Here is a 20,125-nt window from a genome sequence, read left to right as displayed (position 1 = left end):
GAGGAAAGAGGTGATGCAAAGGCTGGGAACCTGTAATGGCCAAGCACAAACTCTCAAATTCACCAAAGACTGATGAGCCCTGAAGGGTGGGAAAGGGGGAGGGGTCGGCAGCAGCACCACAGGTGCTTATGCATCAACTTGAACCACTGGGTTCGAGGTTCCATAGTAACATGGTTTCAACAAAAGTGCATAATTGTAATATCCTTCCCCTTAGAGATACACAACACAATTTATGGTTGAGGGAGGTAGTGCGCGCACAGGGAGGGAGAGAGGGAGAGGGAGTTGAGGGAATGAAGAAAGAAGACTGTAAATAAAAATATAAAGTCTTCTCTATAAGCCATTCATATTATCCTTTATGATACAAATACAATATTTTTTTTATTGTTGTGGAATGAAAGAGACATATCACAACACAGTTATGACACTTCTATGTTCGGTGTATTAACAAAGTTATCACATGACGAAGTAAAAGTCACATTACAGTTGTAAACTGATACAAAATAATAAAACAATAAAGAAATTACAGTAACAACTAAGAAATGATCGCAATTTCAAATAAAAACACTCAGAAATAGAGAGAATATAAATAAAAACATCAGAGTAATGCTGTATTTTGCAACAATGATTACCACTTGGATTATAAGGCACTCTGTAGTATCATTTTTCTCCAGCCTTCTAATAAATCACACAACTGCATTATTAAAAGTATCTAAAAATAACTATCTTCAGTCCTATAACAAAAACAAATCTAGCACAATCTACCAACTTTCAGTAGGTATCAAGGCAGCTCTCATTTAAGATAACAGATAAAACAAATTGCTGTGATGCTTTGGGAACCTAACTCACCACTGTAATAACAGTTTATGGCAAGAAATGAATCTTCAGTCAAAATTTCCCTAAATATCTTAAATGTCCTTTATCAAATCAATAAATTAAACTATTGTACGTCCTGATCACAAAATTCACAGTGAAACCAAATTAAATAACTATTAGCATTGAATCACATAAAGTTACAAGGTTTCAATAGCATTTGAAGTTAAATGTAATAATTCTCTAATGTACAATCAAAAACATTTAATACCTTCTGAGATCAATCCATTGTGAAGAAGAGTTACTCATGGTTCAATGAGCAAAAAGTGCTTTTACGTTATACTTCCATAATCAACAATACTTTTAAAGAAAGGGCTAACGTTTACTTGAAACACAACCACCAAACAAAGAGATAGAGCTGAGCTTTTAATAATTAAAAAAAAAATCTTCCTTAGATCATACAAAATGCAATGACTATTGTTGTGGTGCAAAAATGAGATTCAGAGAGCTACTGGAGGAGACTATGAAAAGAGAAACTGCAGTGATTTACTTCTCCCACTTCGTCTTTCAATCCAATGCAGAAACAGTATTCATGTTCTATGTCGAGAAGCTATTTCCTTTGCCTCTTCTGATCATTAATTTCAATATTCTAGTCAATAATTAATAAAATTACACAAATGATTCATGTATGAGGTTAAGTGAACAGTGTTGTTCTAATTACCCTCTACATCAAAAATTTTCATATATCAATATATGTCGACACTTTTCTCTCAAAGTAACAGCATTCAGAAATATGTCATCACTGCCATCACTCTCCCCACCACTACCCTAACCACTGTTGCCATCAAACACAGACACAGTGAGAACATATACAGATCTACACTGCTCATTTTGCATTTAGCAGATTCCACTCAATGTTATGATTTTTTAGAAACAGCAACATTACAGTTTATCCCACATTCCCCAGTTAGGAAAATAAATTCTTTTAACAGGATCTAGTGAAGAGTTGCTTGACTAATAATGTCAAGAATACATGCTAAAAATCAAATTCCCACCAGATGAACAATACTAAATGAAAAAATATGCAACACATAAACAAAAAATTGTTTCACATCATTTATTCTCTGCTGTCTCCTTTTAACTGCCTCTTCATATTTCTGAATGCTTTTTTGCAAGATACAAGTTACTTATAAAGGTTGTTGCAGTTAACTCGCCTGTTGGCAGCTACATTTATCACTTCATACAAAAATTTCTTTTCCACACACAAAACCACATACATATTATCTCTGACAAGGAAACAGCACGAAGTTGACTTCACATTTTAAGGAGAAAACAGTGCATTTGCAAGATATCAGCCCCAGAAATCGATTCCACATTAAATAATTCTGACAGCACTCACCTATGACCTGAAAGAGGGCTCTGGTTGTCATTCCAATGTACAGTACTTCACACTTGGTCATGGCAGTGGGCAGTGCAGCTGCAGTGGGGCGGAGGAAGTGATGGACAACTGGTGCACGTGAAAGTTTAAAAGCTGTATTTTCAGAAGGTCATATCAGAATTACGGTCCAAATTATCATGTGTGATCGATTGATGGGCTGATATCTTGCAAGTGTGCTTTTTCTCTTTAAAATATAAGGTCATTCATGCTTCCTTGTGAGGTCTGCAACTCTAATGTCAGCACAGGCATTAATAAAACTATAAGCCAGCGCACACAGTTATCGGCTGATTGAAACAGAACCTACAGCACCAATAACTGGGCATTATTTGCACAAATAATTCTGAGACTTTAGATTTATTATTTTCTGCCAAGACCTATTATTGCAAGAACATAAAGAAAGATGTTTATTACATCAACATACAAGTTAAGTGCTGCAAAAATATATTCCTCAGGTGAAATACTATACTTGTGCTTCCCACCTAGCATAAGTTGTGTGTCATATATAAGATACACAGAAAAAAGTATTGCACCAAATGCTGAATATAACAGTAACATTACTCTTGATGGAAAAATTATTGCAATGATACCAAACACTATGAGAACTAACAGTACAGCAAAAAGTGACCCCCCCAGTACTGTGAAGTCCCATTTTGTCTGCATAGCAAACATTGTAAGTCCAAGACAAACAGCAGCACAGACACCGGCTGCCATTAAAACCTGCAACAAAAACTATTATTTAATGAAGTCCACAGCTAATCAACAATATGTGCGAATTAATGATCTACCACAAAGTTGCAAATTAATGATCTACCACAAAGTTCTTTACACTCTAATACACTACATAGGTTAAGTAATTACACACACACACACACACACACACACACACACACACACACACACACACTACTTCTTCAATTCAGAGAGAATCTAGGGTTTAAAAAAAGAAAGAAAGAAAGAAAGGACATATTCTACAACTTTGGAAATTTGAATTGTGGTTGGAATTTTCACAGTTAAGAATAACGCACACATATTTCTGATGAAATTTAGAGTTCCAAAGACAGAAGGCATTGGAAATGGCTGATACAAGTAAAATCCAAATACATGGGTGAGTTTCATAAGCCTTTTTTGATGTATGTGCTCTTAGCCAACCAAGTAACTGGACCTAACAAACACTAATAATGTGTGTGCTACACCTTTCGATGTGAAATGTCACATTAAGAAATATCATAACAACACACCATGTGAGCAAATAAACATCAACAATAGTCATTTACATTTAGTGTCGATTTTGTAGTACAAATTTGGTTATGTGCAAGCAGCAGAGGCTGCAAATAACCTTAACCCTTAACCAAAATTGTGGGTCATTCTGGACCTGCTGACAACAATAAAACCATCTAACAATGGAAATACATGGAGTTTCAGTTTCGCACGCCAGTGTAATCTCAGTACATTGTGATGTGCACCAGGGACTGGGAGCTCACTGCTTGAAATTTACTGGAAGTGGAAGTAAGTGCCATCCCTGAGACCAATTTGACCCGCTATTCCAGATAAAGGATTTTTTTTAGTCAGTATATATTGAGTTCCTTTGTGGTGTTTCAGGCACTTTATTGTCACAATGCAGCAGGGTCTCACTGAAGAAGAAATCTGTGACCTATTATTAGCTGAAAATTATTCAGATACAGAATCTTTAAGTGATTTTCAACCTTGTGAGGAAGAGAAAATAAATGACGATGACATAAGTGACAATGAAAATACACAACAAGAAATTTCTTCTGATTCAAGCAAGTCATCGTCTGATGATTCAGTAGAGAGAGATAGCCATCTGTCAAGTAGTGCATATTTTCAAGGTAAAAATCGATTCAAGTAGTCTACTCATTCACCAACTAGGTCCAGAGTCAGAAGCCACATCATCACCACTCACCTCCCTGGTCTCATCAGTGCAGCTCGTGAAACACAGAACGTATCACCAATTGAATCATGGCAGTTTCTGATATCAGATGAAATGATCGCACATATTTGCACTCACGCTAACCAGAAAATAACAGAATATTCAGAAAAGTATAAAACTATTGCTACTTGCACTAACCATGTGAGTATTGTGGAAATGAAAGCATTCTTTGGGTTGTTACTATTATCAGGTGTATTCAAATCTGGCCATGACAATACAGAAAGTTTATGGGCAACTGATGGGACAGGCTGAGATATACTCAGAATAACAATGTCAGTAAAGTGATTTATGTTCCTGTTATCTGCTTTGAGATTTGATGATGTGAATTCTAAAGAAGAAAAAAGAACTAATGATTGTGCTGCTCTCGTCTCAGAAATATTTTGACATTTCATTGAGAACTGTAAAAACAAATTTCAGAATATTTGACAGTTGATGAAATGCTTTGCCCTTTTAGAGGGAAATATTTCTTAAGGTTTATATGAAATTGAAACCTGCTAAATATGGCATCAAGCTTATGTGCCTTTGTGATGCTAAAACACACTATTTATACAATGCTTTTATCTAGATGGGCAAAGCAATCACTAATAAAACAAGCCAACTTTCAGTTCTAACACAGAATGTGCAGCTTCCAGAACCTTTATTTGGAACAAATAGAAATATAACTGCTGATAACAGGTTCTCTTCTGTGGAGCTTGTTGACAGACTGATTGAAAATGGTTTGACTTACATTGGAACGATGTGAAAAACAAAGGGAAATACCACCAGAATTTTTAGCCAATAAACAACGGGTAGTAGGATCTATATGATTTGGTTTCATGAAAGATAAAACATTGGCATCTTATGTCCAAAAAAAAGAATTGAAGCCTAGTGGTGATCTAATCAATGCACCATGAAAATTCAGTCAATAAAAACAGTGGAAAACCTGAGATAACTGAATTTTGCAACAGAACAAAAGGTGGTAATGATACATTAGATCAGAAATGCACCACTTATTCAGTCTCTAGAAGAACTCAACAATGGCCATGTGTAATTTTTTCAGCAATATTGAATGTTGCGAGTGCAAATGGATTCATAATATGGAAGCCATCAACTGGTGGACAACATATGAAACGTAATCATTACATAAAAGAAATTGGACTAAATTTGATAAGGCCATTTATCACAGAAAGAAAGATGGAGTATTCATTTTCAGCAGATTTGAAGAGTAGGATAGATAATTTTCTACGGGCAGGTAATGAACCACAAAATGACCTACAACTAGAAAATTCAACTTGTAATCAAAGTGGCTCATGAAAAAAGAGGAAGGTGTTATTTATGTGGTCCTAAAACTGACAGCAAACAATCACAAAAATTTGACAGAAGTTTTAAATTCATCTGTAAATGACATGCAGAAAAAAAGTGTTGTGTACCAACGACCATTCTTAGTTCAGGTACTGATATACATAACATTTGAACACTTCCATGTTTCATTTTCATCATTTTTGTTTCTGATTGATGGCATAAAGAGTCCCTGTTTATGTTACAGGGAAGTTATGAGAAACTCCATCGTATATCTAGGTTTTTTAATCTAAGCCTTTTTTTGGAATCATTTAGCATTCTAAAGTATGGTACTAAAAATTCTTGTAAAATATGAGACACAGGACTTAAAGTTAAAAAAATAACACAATGTAAAATTTTTGCTCAATAAAAGTTGATTTATATTTGAAATAAAACTTATTTTAATTTAATCATTACGCAGTTACACACGAATTATAACTTTTATGGGGATTTTGTTGAATTTTTATTCAAGGGTCCATTTGGACCCGCAATTCCAGTTATATGATGTTTAAAGCTTTCCAGGCTGGAACAATTCCAGTTATGTTCGTAAAAATATACATTCTGGTTAAGGGTTAATAAATTCTCAGATGTGACACAGTAACTGTACAAACCTTAGAGAATTGACATTTCACTTGAAGTAACTGACCAACAACTGTCACAAGTGATAAGGATGAAATGCAGCTGCCGATGGAGCCTGACATTTGTTAGACTGAAGAATCACAGACCAGAGGTATGTTGTTCATAACCTCATGAAGAACTCAAGGAAGTTAAAAGAGCATTACATCTCATCTCAGCTTTTCATGAACAAAACACGACTCAACTACATCTAGATGGATACTCTGCAAATCATGTTTAAGGGCCTGGCAGAGGGTTCATTGAACCACCTTCACAATAATTCTCATTATTCCAATCTCATACAGCGCGCAAAAGAAGCAAACACCTATAACTTTCCATGCAAGCTCTGATTTCCTTTAATTTATTATGATGATCGGTAGTAAGTCGCCATCAAGAAAATATTTTTGCATTCGGGGGAGGAATTTGATGATTGAAATTTCATGAGAAGATCCAACTGCAACGAAAAACACCTTAATTTTAATTGTCCACCCCAAACCCTGTATCATTTCAGTGACACTCTCTCCCCAAAATTGCAATAATACAAAACATACTGCCCTTCTTTGAACTTTCTCGATGTACTCCATCAATCAATTGTCTGGTAAGGATCCCACACTGTGCAGCAGTATTCTAAAAGAGGACGGACAAGCATAGTGTAGGCAGTCACTTTTGTTGATCTGTTACACTTTCTAAGTGTCCTGTCAATAAAATGCAGTGTTTGGTTAGCCTTCCCTGCAACATTTTCTGTGTGTTCCTTCAAATTTAAGTTGTTCGTAATTATAATTCCTAGGTAATTAGTTGAATTTATGGTCTTTGGATTTGACTGATTTATCATGTAACCGAAGTTTAACGGATTCCTTTTAGGGCTCATGTGGATTACCTCATACTTTTCGTTATTTAGGGTCAATTGTCCATTTTTTGCATCATAGAGATATCTTTTCAAAATCATTCTGCAACTTTTTTTGAACTTCTGTTTAATTTACTAGTGACAGCATCATCCGAAAACAACTTAAAACAGCTGCTCTCCTGAATCGTGTATATAGATAAGGAACAGCAAAGGTGCTATAACTGCACCTTGGGGAATGCCAGAAATCACTTCTGTTTCACTCAGCGACTTTCCATCAATTACTACGAATTGTGACCTCTCGACAGGAAATCATGAATCCAGTCACATAACTGAGACAATATTCCATAAGAATGAAATATCACAACTAGCCTCTTGTGTGTTACAGTGTCTAAAGCCTTCTGGAAATCTAGAAATACGGAATCAATTTGAAATCCTTTGTCAATAGCAGTCAACACTTCATGTGAGTAAAGAGCTAGTTGTGTTCCACGAGAACGATGTTTTCTAAATCCTTGCTGACTCTGTGTCAACAGACTGTTCTCTTCAAGTTAATTCATAATGTTCAAACACAATATATGTTCCCAAATTCTGCTGCATATCAACGTTAATGATAAAGGCCTGTAATTAAGGGGATTACTCCTACTATCTTTCTTGAATATTGGTGTGACCTGTGTAACTTTCCAGTCTTTGGGCGTGGATCTTTTGTTGACTGAACGGTTGTATATGATTGTTAAGTATGGAGCATACTCTGAAAGGAACCTAACTGGTATACAGCCTGGCCCGGAAAACTTGCTTCTGTTAAGTGATTTAAGTTGCTTCACTACTCCGAGGATATCTACTTCTATGTTACTCATGTTGGTAGCTATTCTTGATTCGAATTTTGAAATATTTATGTCATCTTCTTTGGTAAAGGAATTCTGGAAGGCTGTGTGTAGTAACTCTGCTTCGGCAGCACTGTTGTCAATAGCATTTCCATTGATATCACATAGAGAAGGCATTGATTGTGTTTTGCTACTAGCATATTTCACATACGACTAGAATCTCTTTGGATTTTCTGCCAGGTTTCAAGATCAATGATTCACTGTGGAAACTATGATAAGCATCTCACATTGAAGTACATGCCAAATTTTGAGCTTCTGTAAAAGATTGCCACTATTGGAGATTGTGTGTCCAATTATTTGGCATGTTTTTTTCATTGTTTCTGCAACACTATTCTGACTCATCTGTGTACCAAGGAGGATCAGCTCCATTGTTTGTAAATTTATTTGGTATAAATCTCTCAATTTCTGCCGATACTATTTTCTGAATTCAAGCCACATCCGGTCTACACTTACATTGTTAATTTGGAAGTAGTGGAGATTGTCTCTCAGGAAGATGTCAAGTGAATTTTTATCTGCTTTTTGTATAGATATATTTTTCATTTATTTTTGGAGGATTTGGGGGTTATAATATTCAATCTCGCTACAACAACCCTGAGTTCACTAATCCCTGTATCCATCTTGATGCTCGTTATCAGCTCAGGATTATTTGCTGCTAAGAGGCCAGGTGTGTTTTCACATCTGTTTTCTATTCCTGTGAGCTCATGAACTAACTGCTCGAAATAATTTTCAAGAATGTGTTTAGCACAATTTTGGATGACTTTTATGCCTATCCCCAGATTTCAACATGTATTTTCACCAGCATACCGAGAGTACATTAAAATCATCATGAACTATAATTGTATGGGTCAGATGATGATGCTCATCATCATCATCATCATCATCATCATCATCATCATCATAAGTCTTCGTGCTCATTGCTTGTGAGCCTTGTGAGCCCATGAACCAAGCGTCTGCATCCCAGACTGTTGCCAGCTTTTCTTAGCGCCTGCTGAAGAGGTAGACCGGAGATGATCTTTATTTGATCTATCCCTCTGCACGCTGCTCTTCTTCTTGGTCTCATGCCCTCAATCTTTCCTTGCAAGATTATTTTCTCTAGATTTTCTCCATCTCTTCTCACAACATGGCCAAAGAACTGGAGAATTTTTTCGGTGACTCGAAAAGAAAGGCATCAGGAGATATCGAGTTGTTCAATAATGGACACAACACTTCTTGTTCTTTCGGTCCATTTTAAGCATAGTGTCCTATGCCAGCGCCAAAGCTCAAACGCATCAATGTTCAAACGCATCAATGCGCAGTTTGTTTCTGGCCTTGAGTGTCCTTGTTTGAAATTAAACTCAAGTTTTCTTTGAACCTTTCAGCAATTGTATCACCTGAGTTGGGAGGTCAGTAAAAGGATCCAATTATTATTTTATTCAGGTTGCTAAGCGTGGCCTCTATCCAAACTAGCTCAATTTGCGACAAGATAAACCACTACAAACAGCAACAAACATGCCACCGCCAACTGTGTTTAGCCAATCCTTTCGGAACACTGTTAGGTTCTTCGCAAAAAACTTGGCTGAACTATCTTTGGCTTTCGCCAGCTTTCAGTGCCTATAAAGATTTTAGCATCAATGCGTTCTATTAATGCCTGAGCTCTGATACTTTTTCAACGCAGCTATAACAATTTATAACTGTTATACCGACGGTTCCTGTAACTACGTTCTTCCTTTGTTTGGTCTGTACCCTTTGAGACTGAAGCCCTTTTGGTGTTTTCCTGAGATCCTCTAACCTAACAAACCACCCAGTCCACGCCACACAGCCCCTGCTATCTGTGTAGCTGCCTCCTGCACATAGTGGACATCTGACCTAGTCAGCAGAACCCAAAACCCAACCACAATATGGTGCAAGTCGAGGGCTCAGACGGCAAATAAGCCATTTATCGCCATATATTTCTGTCCTAGGTATGCAGGAGAACCTATTCAAATTCTGTACAGACATATCAATAATGTAGAAAAAAAGACAGATTGCTACTTACCGTACAGAAGACATGTTCTGCATCTACATCTACATCTACATTGATACTCCGCAAGCCACCCAACGGTGTGTGGCGGACGGCACTTTACGTGCCACTGTCATTACCTCCCTTTCCTGTTCCAGTCGCGTATGGTTCGCGGGAAGAACGACTGTCTGAAAGCCTCCGTGCGCGCTCTAATCTCTCTAATTTTACATTTGTGATCTCCTCGGGAGGTATAAGTAGGGGGAAGCAATATATTCGATACCTCATCCGGAAACGCACCCTCTCGAAACCTGGCGAGCAAGCTACACCGCGATGCAGAGCGCCTCTCTTGCAGAGTCTGCCACTTGAATTTATTAAACATCTCGGTAACGCTATCACGGTTACCAAATAACCCTGTGACGAAACGCGCCGCTCTTCTTTGGATCTTCTCTATCTCCTCCGTCAGACCGATCTGGTACGGATCCCTCACTGATGAGCAATACTCAAGTATAGGTCGAACGAGTGTTTTGTAAGCCACCTCCTTTGTTGATGGACTACATTTTCTAAGCACTCTCCCAATGAATCTCAACCTGGTACCCGCCTTACCAACAATTAATTTTATATGATCATTCCACTTGAAATCGTTCCGCACGCATACTCCCAGATATTTTACAGAAGTAACTGCTACCAGTGTTTGTTCCGCTATCATATAATCATACAATAAAGGATCCTTCTTTCTATGTATTCGCAATACATTACATTTGTCTATGTTAAGGGTCAGTTGCCACTCCCTGCACCAAGTGCCTATCCACTACAGATCTTCCTGCATTTCGCTACAATTTTCTAATGCTGCAACTTCTCTGTATATTACAGCATCATCCGCGAAAAGCCGCATGGAACTTCCGACACTATCTACTAGGTCATTTATATATATTGTGAAAAGCAATGGTCCCATAACACTCCCCTGTGGCACGCCAGAGGTTACTTTAACGTCTGTAGACGTCTCTCCATTGATAACAACATGCTGTGTTCTGTTTGCTAAAAACTCTTCAATCCAGCCACACAGCTGGTCTGATATTCCGTAGGCTCTTACTTTGTTTATCAGGCGACAGTGCGGAACTGTATCGAACGCCTTCCGGAAGTCAAGAAAAATAGCATCTACCTGGGAGCCTGTATCTAATATTTTCTGGGTCTCATGAACAAATAAAGCGAGTTGGGTCTCACACGATCGCTGTTTCCGGAATCCATGTTGATTCCTACATAGTAGATTCTGGGTTTCCAGAAATGACATGATACGCGAGCAAAAAACATGTTCTAAAATTCTACAACAGATCGACGTCAGAGATATAGGTCTATAGTTTTGCGCATCTGCTCGACGACCCTTCTTGAAGACTGGGACTACCTGTGCTCTTTTCCAATCATTTGGAACCCTCCGTTCCTCTAGAGACTTGCGGTAAGTGGCTGTTAGAAGGGGGGCAAGTTCTTTCGCGTACTCTGTGTAGAATCGAATTGGTATCCCATCAGGTCCAGTGGACTTTCCTCTGTTGAGTGATTCCAGTTGCTTTTCTATTCCTTGGACACTTATTTCGATGTCAGCCATTTTTTCGTTTGTGCGAGGATTTAGAGAAGGAACTGCAGTGCGGTCTTCCTCTGTGAAACAGCTTTGGAAAAAGGTGTTTAGTATTTCAGCTTTACGCGTGTCATCCTCTGTTTCAATGCCATCATCATCCTGTCTGGATATGCTGTTTCGAGCCACTTACTGATTTAACGTAAGACCAGAACTTCCTAGGATTTTCTGTCAAGTCGGTACATAGAATTTTACTTTCAAATTCAATGAACGCTTCACGCATAGCCCTCCTTACGCTAACTTTGACATCGTGTAGCTTCTGTTTGTCTGAGAGGTTTTGGCTGCATTTAAACTTGGAGTGGAGCTCTCTTTGCTTTCACAGTAGTTTCCTAACTTTGTTGTTGTACCACGGTGGGTTTTTCCCGTCCCTCACAGTTTTACTCGGCACGTACCTGTCTAGAACGCATTTTACGATTGCCTTGAACTTTTTCCATAAACACTCAACATTGGCAGTGTCGGAACAGAAATTTTCATTTTGATCTGTTAGGTAGTCTGAAATCTGCCTTCTATTACTCTTGCTAAACAGGCACAATTAAAAGACACTCACATAAAGCTTTCAGCCGCAGTCGTTGTCAGCAAAAGAGAAGCACACACCATTCATAAAGACAAGCAAGCTAACCTCACACACATGTGATAGTTGCATTCCGGGCTGAGATGCTGGAGAGTCATGCGTGCATGAGGTATGCTTGCCTGCTTTTATGAACAATTATGTGCTTCTCTTTTGCTGATGAAGGCTGTGGCTGAAAGCTTTATGTAAGTGTCTTTTAATTGTGCCTGTCTGCAACTTAACATGCCTCCTTTACAGTAAGTAGCAATCTGTCTTTCCCTACACTGTTGATATTGCTACCTGCAGTTTCACCACTTGATTTTGTAATTCTGTATAGTGTAGTCCAAGGACTATTATACAAAGCATTTGTCAAATCAACGTGGGGGAAAAACATAACCCACACATACAGACACATAAATATAAACATAAGTGTTTATTATGGAGAGGACAGGCAGTTTGCTGTGACCTTTTTAAAGGAATCATTCTACCATTTAGTTGAAGTTTGGTACATGTTTTATTCTTGCCAATTATGACATTTATGGAGACCGAACATCTCCTCTGTAGGAATCAACATGGATTCCAAGAACACTGATCATGTGAAACCTAGCTCGCTTTGTTCAGCCACGAGATCTAGAGGGCGGAAGATACTAGTGCACAGGTAAGTGCCATGTTCCCTGACATCCGTAAGGCTTTTGGTGTACTTCTGCACTGCTACCTTACAAACAAAATACAAGCATACAGAATATCAGACAAACTGAGTTAACTGTACTGAAGCAGAACACAGCATGTCATTTTCAATGGAGAGAAGTCCTCAGACACACAAGTAATTTTTGGCATACCCTAATAAAGTGTTTAATGTCCATAACTTTTCACAATATATATAAACCGATTCTTTAAAGAACCCCCACATTGTGGTGTAACATATTAATTCTATGGAATAATATGTTACACTTCTGCCTTGTGGGCAGATCTGGCATGAATGATGTCAGCTCAGAATATTGACATGGCACAATGGTAAGTGTGCTTCTCCATTTGCTGTGGAGGCCTGCTTATATTTTGGCATCGTGGCTTGGCAGTGCCTTGGAAGCCACAGAGCAAGGGACGTGGGCAATAATGTCAATGCCAGGACTGCTGAAGATTGTATATGAAATTGTCATTCTGTAAAGTCAAATAAGTACATGAATACGTGTTGCGATCCATGTTGAGCTGCCAATCACAATAGATCTGTTTCACCCTCAATTGTAAATAAAGGTGTACAGTGGAAACATTCCACTTATAATACAGAAGAGTTACCACAAAAGTGGCTTGAAGACATGTCACATCTGCATCTAGTGGCACCACAAGATATCTGTAAGGTAAAACATGACACACACATTTACCAGGTAACGTACTGTGCATAAACTGGAACACATCATACTAAAACCCCACTCACCTGTTACATTCCAATGTATACAACAGCTTCAAACATCCGATTACTTTATGGATAAATTAATGTATTAAATATTTGAAGATAAACATGTAAGTGAGAAAAAGTTCAGAAAAGTTTTGAAATTATGCTTAAAGTTTGTTGGAAGTCATTAAGTGTCCACATTATGAGACATTGGATGTATATCGCCTGGGTAATTTATGCTCCATTTTAAGCAAAAGCAAGTTGTCACACATCTCAATGTTTGTAATGTCACATTTCTCGTACTGTGAGTTGTGCAATGATATAACTTTGCACACACATTCAATGATGTATGTAGGTACTGTTGTAGCGGTTTCACCTGCTTTTTATTTCTTCATTTGTTGTCCTCAGTGTTGACGTACTGCATTGCTACACTGGCTGAAAATTGGGGTTTGTAATCTGGACAATTACTACGGTAAATAATGTAGCCGACATATGCACAGCTGCGTTTCACAATACTTTAACTTTAGTTTTCACAACCCCTAATAATACACAGTTATATGGCCAGTGCACTACTGTTATAACTTTCGATAAGCCTCGTTAATAGTTAGCAGGCGAACCTCCACATACTGCTACAATAGTTTACTGTTCAACATCTACGAGCAGTAAAAACCTGACCACAAAGTTCACAGTTCTTGAAGAATAGTCATGTACTTATGGAGCAGACACTGCCAGTGTTTTAACACACGGCCTAATTGTTTAACACTTATTCCACAGTTAATTTGAAATATTGTTGTCGTTCTAACAAACACAGGTTCCTCGTCTGAAACTCGGCTGTGGACTGATTGTCTTGTGACCAAAAATTGGGCCCTTATATTCCCATCACAATAATAGGAACTGAAACTACACATTATTCAAAGTTAAATTTACAGAAATTACAATTAAAACTTAACTCATTAAATAAACTGAATATATCAAAAAATTCGTTCCTTTTTAACAGTTTCTTCTACTATAAGGGTTAAGCTGAATTATTTGTTTAAATCATGAAATTAACAAATATAGTTACATAAACAACACTTTTGTTAAAACTGTTAATTACTTCGGACTTAATTAAGGGCTAACTTTGATAATATGTTTTCGAATATAGCCAAATAGATACTTTAAGATTACTAGTACTTCGTCTTCCAAATGTTTATAATTAGTATAGAATTTATATTTGTTTATACATCAACAATAGAATTTAAGTTACGAAACAATTACTGATTTTGCCCTGTAACAAACAATACTAACTACGCACAGTCAAAATAAATTACAAAATCAATTACGCACATAAAACTTAGCACAAATTTAGATCTGGTGTTATATTCTTTAAAACTGAGGGCCAACCTTTCTCTTTTATGAAAATGCAGATTCTATTCACATATGTTAATGGTAATTAGCCTCACAAATAAAAAAATGAATTTTAAGGAGGGAGATGGCAAAACAAGAGGGGGATTAAAATGATCCCAGCCTGCTTCGTCACACTGTCAGCGAAGTTTGTTTCAGAGTTAGTTAGTACAGAAGTAACAATTTAATGATGAAGATTTACTTCACACCATTACAGACAGACACCAATTTTTCACACATTTAAATGGCTATGATGCCATACCTCCTGAACTCTGTGTTGTACAATGGTGTAAGTTTGCAGGTACATTCAGTGCTACATGTGGATACCGTCAATAGACTCGGTAGTACAGCAGTAAAAAATTAAAACACCTTGTAAAAAATTAAAACACCTTCTAAAAAATTAAAACACCTTCTAAAAAATTAAAACACCTTGTATGAAGCCAAAGTTTCACTGCATGAACAGTGAAAATATAATAAGGGATGAACTTTTTTCTTTCATAATTTTGTGGTGGTGGTGGTGGTGGTGGTGGTGGTGGTGGTGGTGGGAGGGAGAGGAGAGAGTTTTGTGAAGGTTTGAAATTGTGTGTACAGTTTGTTGGAAGGTTCTCTCACTCACAAAAACTGGATGAAAAAAGTATTTTCGTGCCCTCAGTTACACCGCCTCAAGACAAACACACAGTTTCTAACTGCAATACTTGTCTTCTCGTGTTACACTTTTGATATCAGATTATACTTCTTAATGATATTATGACAGCACTTTAAATTTTTAAATCTGTCTATGACTATGGAAGTATCGAAAATCAAATTTTGTTGCCCCCAGAAGCTACTAGAGAGGCAACCTGCTACTCATACCAGATTTTGGAATAGTCACTTAATAATATAGGTGCTGCAGTAGACGACATCAGAAATTCCATGAGGCTTTTCACAGATGATGATGCATACAGAAAGTCTTGAAGCTATAAAATTGTAGTGAAATGCAGGGAGACCTGCAGTGGATCAACACTTTGGTGCAGCGAGTGGCAATTGACCCTCAACACAAACAAGTGTAATGTATTGGCCTAGCAGCATAAAAAATTGAATATGGGTGCAAATTCTGCCTCAAAATGTGAAAAATCTAAATTACCTAATATACACTATTTCATAGTGAATTGTATCAGATGAACTATTTTATAAGCGATAGGTTGAAACAGCTTCATTTACTACACATAACTATCGAAAATGTAGCCAATTACTAGTACTGCACAATATCTAGCAAAGCCATATTTAGAAAGACAATATGCATAAAACTATGACAGCAAAATAAAAAGTGTACATATACAATGACGTTTCAGTGTGGTCGATGCTCTGATGCAATACCAACTTTGGGGGGTCGAATGGTCTGTATAAGCTACAAGCCGTGTAAGGCAACACAGAACTCAGCCGTGGGACCTAGCACCTTAGAATATAGAGATGTTTATGTTTGTTTGTTAGCTAAAGTTCAAACATTGGTATAATGTGGAAACTTCTAACATGGCAGTTTTAGATGGCAAGTGTATTTCACTGTGGTTGCGTCGAATACCGCTAGAGGTTGTGCCTGAAGTACCTCATTAACAATAATTCCAACAAGCAATTATAGCCGTTCCCTAATGCTTCATGTTTTTCACTGCTCGTTTTTCATCTTGAAATGAGTGAAGTGACTCAACTCCTGGTCCATCAAGGATTTTGATTATGACCACACCAGATCACTGTGACAATGTGTCACTTCTGCTTTCGCAGAACATGGGGTGTAGGCTGCTGCCCTGCGAGAGGGAGGTGTGGCTTGTTTTCCCGCACTGCTTCCCTTCCCTCATTTATTAGGGATGGCTCAGCCCAAAACAAGAATAACCAATAGCATTTCAGGATAAGTAGAGCCAACAGGAATGTTTCACAAATGCGTCTGGCATTTGGGTCATGTGATGTCCCTTGCTCGCTACTTAAGAGATGCCAAACTGGGTTCATTGTATTTGGGTATAACTTGCACGCCATTTCAAGACAGCGGCACAATGTAAATTCATCACTCTAGATATGATTTGTTATAATTAAATGTCAGTTAATGTTACTTTGTCCGTAAAAGTCCTACGGAGATTTTAACATGACAAGTGATAAAGCCAAAAATTGTCAGCGGTCTCTGTGGTCCAGTATTCAGAGACATGCAGTTGTTGTATAGAGGTAGCAAGGTTTGCATCCTGGAGCGTGCAAATATCTCTATTTATCTCCTTCTTTGTACCACATTCTGGGACTTTCTTATTCATGTAACTGGAGTATGTTGTGCTACAATCAATACTATTTATAAATAAGAACGTGCTCTCTCTGTGTTTCTTACATTTCTGACTTGAGTCTAATAAAAATTAAAGACGAAATTGCTGTGAGTGAAACAAGCACCAGTGACATTTATATTTCTTTTCGTCACAAATATTTAACTGTTTACATCCCTCCTCCCCCAAACATGTCATGATTTCTGACAGTGTGGATAGGCAGGAGCCCGAGAACACAGCTTAAATTACTGTGAATGAAACAAGCAGCAACCATATTTATAATCTTGCCAGTCATTAACACTTTTCTGGTTATTCAGAATGTGTCAATTTTCAAATGTGCGGTTAGCTAGGAAACTAAGAGCACAGCTTAAAATGCTGTGAATGAAAAAAGCAGCGGTCATATTTACAGTCTTGCTTGTGACAAAAATTTAGTTGCAATCAAATCCTTAACAATGCTTCCATAATTTTGGCAATCAAGACAAAGATCGCACCATGCAGTGAGTGAAGGGTCTCACATGCCCAACTGCCGATTTTAGTCAAATGGAGGGATGTCACATGACCACTTTCCAATTGCAGCAATTGGTTATTCTTGTTTCAGGAAAAGCCATCCCTAATAATAAATCTCATCTCTAGCAGTAAAAATTATCATGTGTTTACACTCTTGGCCATCTGTCAATATACAGCATCCACACTCTGCCCTACAGCACCTGGAAAACAAAACCTGTCGTGTATTTCAACTGTGCTGAAATTCTTCCTCTAACTTTTGAACACAGTTATTTTTGGTCTATTTCTACACAAAGTGTCTTTTCACTAGCACTGTTATGTATGGGTCGCGCAGTAATGAATGCCCATGACAGTTCGACACTGAAATTCTGTAGATTTTGAAATCACTTAACTGAATGGGAAAATAAATGTACTGTGACAGTCTTTTTCTTGTGCCTATCTGCGACGCAGCATCTACACTGTATGGTGAGTAGCCAATTTCCTTTCATAATATTGTTACATTCCATCCTGGATTTTTCATTGCTTGATTAAGTAAAAGAAACATTCAGTTCACCAGCAGGTGCTGCTTGTCAATAGACCAACTATGTGTTGAAAGCTTAAATACAGCAAAAGCAAACATTCTGGTAAAAAAGTTCTCGAATGAACATTTTTTAAAAAAATAGTTTCAAAGCACTGAGGCTGTGTCTGAATATTTTAAACGTGTGCATCTAATTATTTACAAATAAAAAAACAGATTTTTTTTCAAAAACAGACATTAATTTTGATAAAAATCCACGCAACATTTTCCAGTCCTCGATTAATGTATGACTTCATGACTCCAGAACAATCACAGGAAGCAGTTACTTCCATATAATACCTAGCAGTATGTGCACAGAACAATTTAAAGTGGAACAACCACATACAACTAATGACAGGAAAACCAGATGACAGACAGTTTTATTGGAAGAATCATCAGCATATACTCCTTTAACAAAGGAAGTAGCTTACGAAACCCTCGGAGCAATATCTGAATACTGCTCACCAGTATAGGATCCATACCAGACAGTCTACCGTGTCTTCCTTCGCCGTCGGCGTTGTCGTGGTTACCGTGAGACACCGTTATACCAAGAGGAAAGGTGCGTCAATCTTAGAGCATGAGATATGATGACCTTAAGCCATTGACAACACACAACGGTCACGGTAGCATCTGATTCCAGAATAGCTGCAGTAGTTAAGATCTACGAACTATCCCCTGTTGACCAGGTCCCCAAAACTTAACTCGTAACGAGATTCCTTCAAAGCAAATTGTCATAACGATCGTCTATAAAGGCTTCGTACAACGAGAATAAATGTTACGGTTTATGGAATAATAAGAGATACGACCAAACTGTCTTGTCTCTTCTGCTTTATTTAACATGACTTCGTTCACAGATTCATTTCGCATTCACCACTCATTCACCGAAACCCTTTGATGAACAGTTTTGGTTGCTTAACACCAACAGTCAATGATAATGATACAGCTTTTCTCCTTTTTATAAATTGAAGCCCGCTCTCCGTGATATAATAAAAAAAAAAAACCGGTCTCAATACCGCGTCCCTCGTGAGATGCGAATAGACTTATCCCGGAATTGACCGCCCTGTAGGTGTACTCAATTTAATGACCACACTTCACTGTCCGCTATTTCGCGTAACTGAATGTCCATTTGTTAGTCTGATTATACACTGTAGCTATTTAAAATTCGTCCCTATATTTTTCACAACGCACAATTAGCACTTCGTTACTTGTTTTCTTTTTTCTTCTAAGAGTAAACGGAAAAAAAAGACGCCGTATCATCGGCTTAGTCGATATAAAGCAAAACACCTTAATATGCCCAATTTTACCTCTTCTTATAGGATCGGCTACCTTACTCATTAATTTATTACATATTATTTCCAATAACGCTAAACAGGTATCGCCGTTATATTTTAATTGTATTCAAAAGCATGTTACTACTATTATGACCGACCAAATCTTAACAAATCACGCAGCGTGGGTTTTTAACGATAACTTTACGCTATTCAAGTTCCTTTACAGCTGTCTTGACTCGTAATGTTACAACAGGACCGATGCAGGAAATACAGAAGATGCAAAGGAGAGCAGCATGTTTCATTAAATGTTCATTTAGAAAGCACGAAAGCATCATAGAGATGATCAAACAACTCCAACAGCAGACATACAAGAGACACACACACACACACACACACACACACACACACACACACACACACACACACACACACAAGATAACTGGCAAAAATAGAATAAAAACTATTCCTATGAAATTTAACGGCAAAATGTCCCTGCAAATAGAAAAATGTTTTAAAAAGTCTGATGTCAGATGTGGCTTTCAGGTCAATAACACTGTAAAACTACAAATATAAACATAAATTTAAAGGGAAGTATGATAAATTTGATGGCTCTGGAGTATACAGGATTGACTGCAGTAACTGTGACAAATGTTATATAGGTCAAACAGGCCGTTCTTTTACATTAAGGTTCAAAGAACACTCACAGCCACGAAACAAAACGGCTTTAGGACAGCATTTGTCTGGTACTG

General features: G+C 37.6%; 1 protein-coding gene across 1 annotated transcript in view; it reads right to left on the bottom strand.

The window, feature by feature from the left end:
* Positions 1–419: 419 nt before the first annotated feature.
* The window catches only part of LOC124788790 (protein lifeguard 1-like), a 79,618-nt gene continuing 59,912 nt past the window's right edge, over positions 420–20,125 (bottom strand). The window contains exon 4 of the mRNA XM_047256073.1: positions 420–2,965. Within this exon, the coding sequence (XP_047112029.1) occupies positions 2,606–2,965 (360 nt within the window). The 3' untranslated portion in view covers positions 420–2,605. The remainder of the gene's footprint in view (positions 2,966–20,125) is intronic.

The sequence above is a fragment of the Schistocerca piceifrons genome, chromosome 3 (genome assembly GCF_021461385.2).
Source record: "Schistocerca piceifrons isolate TAMUIC-IGC-003096 chromosome 3, iqSchPice1.1, whole genome shotgun sequence".
In the NCBI taxonomy this organism is placed as follows: Eukaryota; Metazoa; Arthropoda; class Insecta; order Orthoptera; family Acrididae; genus Schistocerca; species Schistocerca piceifrons.
Note: the sequence above shows the minus strand (reverse complement) of the source record. Positions and strands in the feature narration are given on the sequence as shown.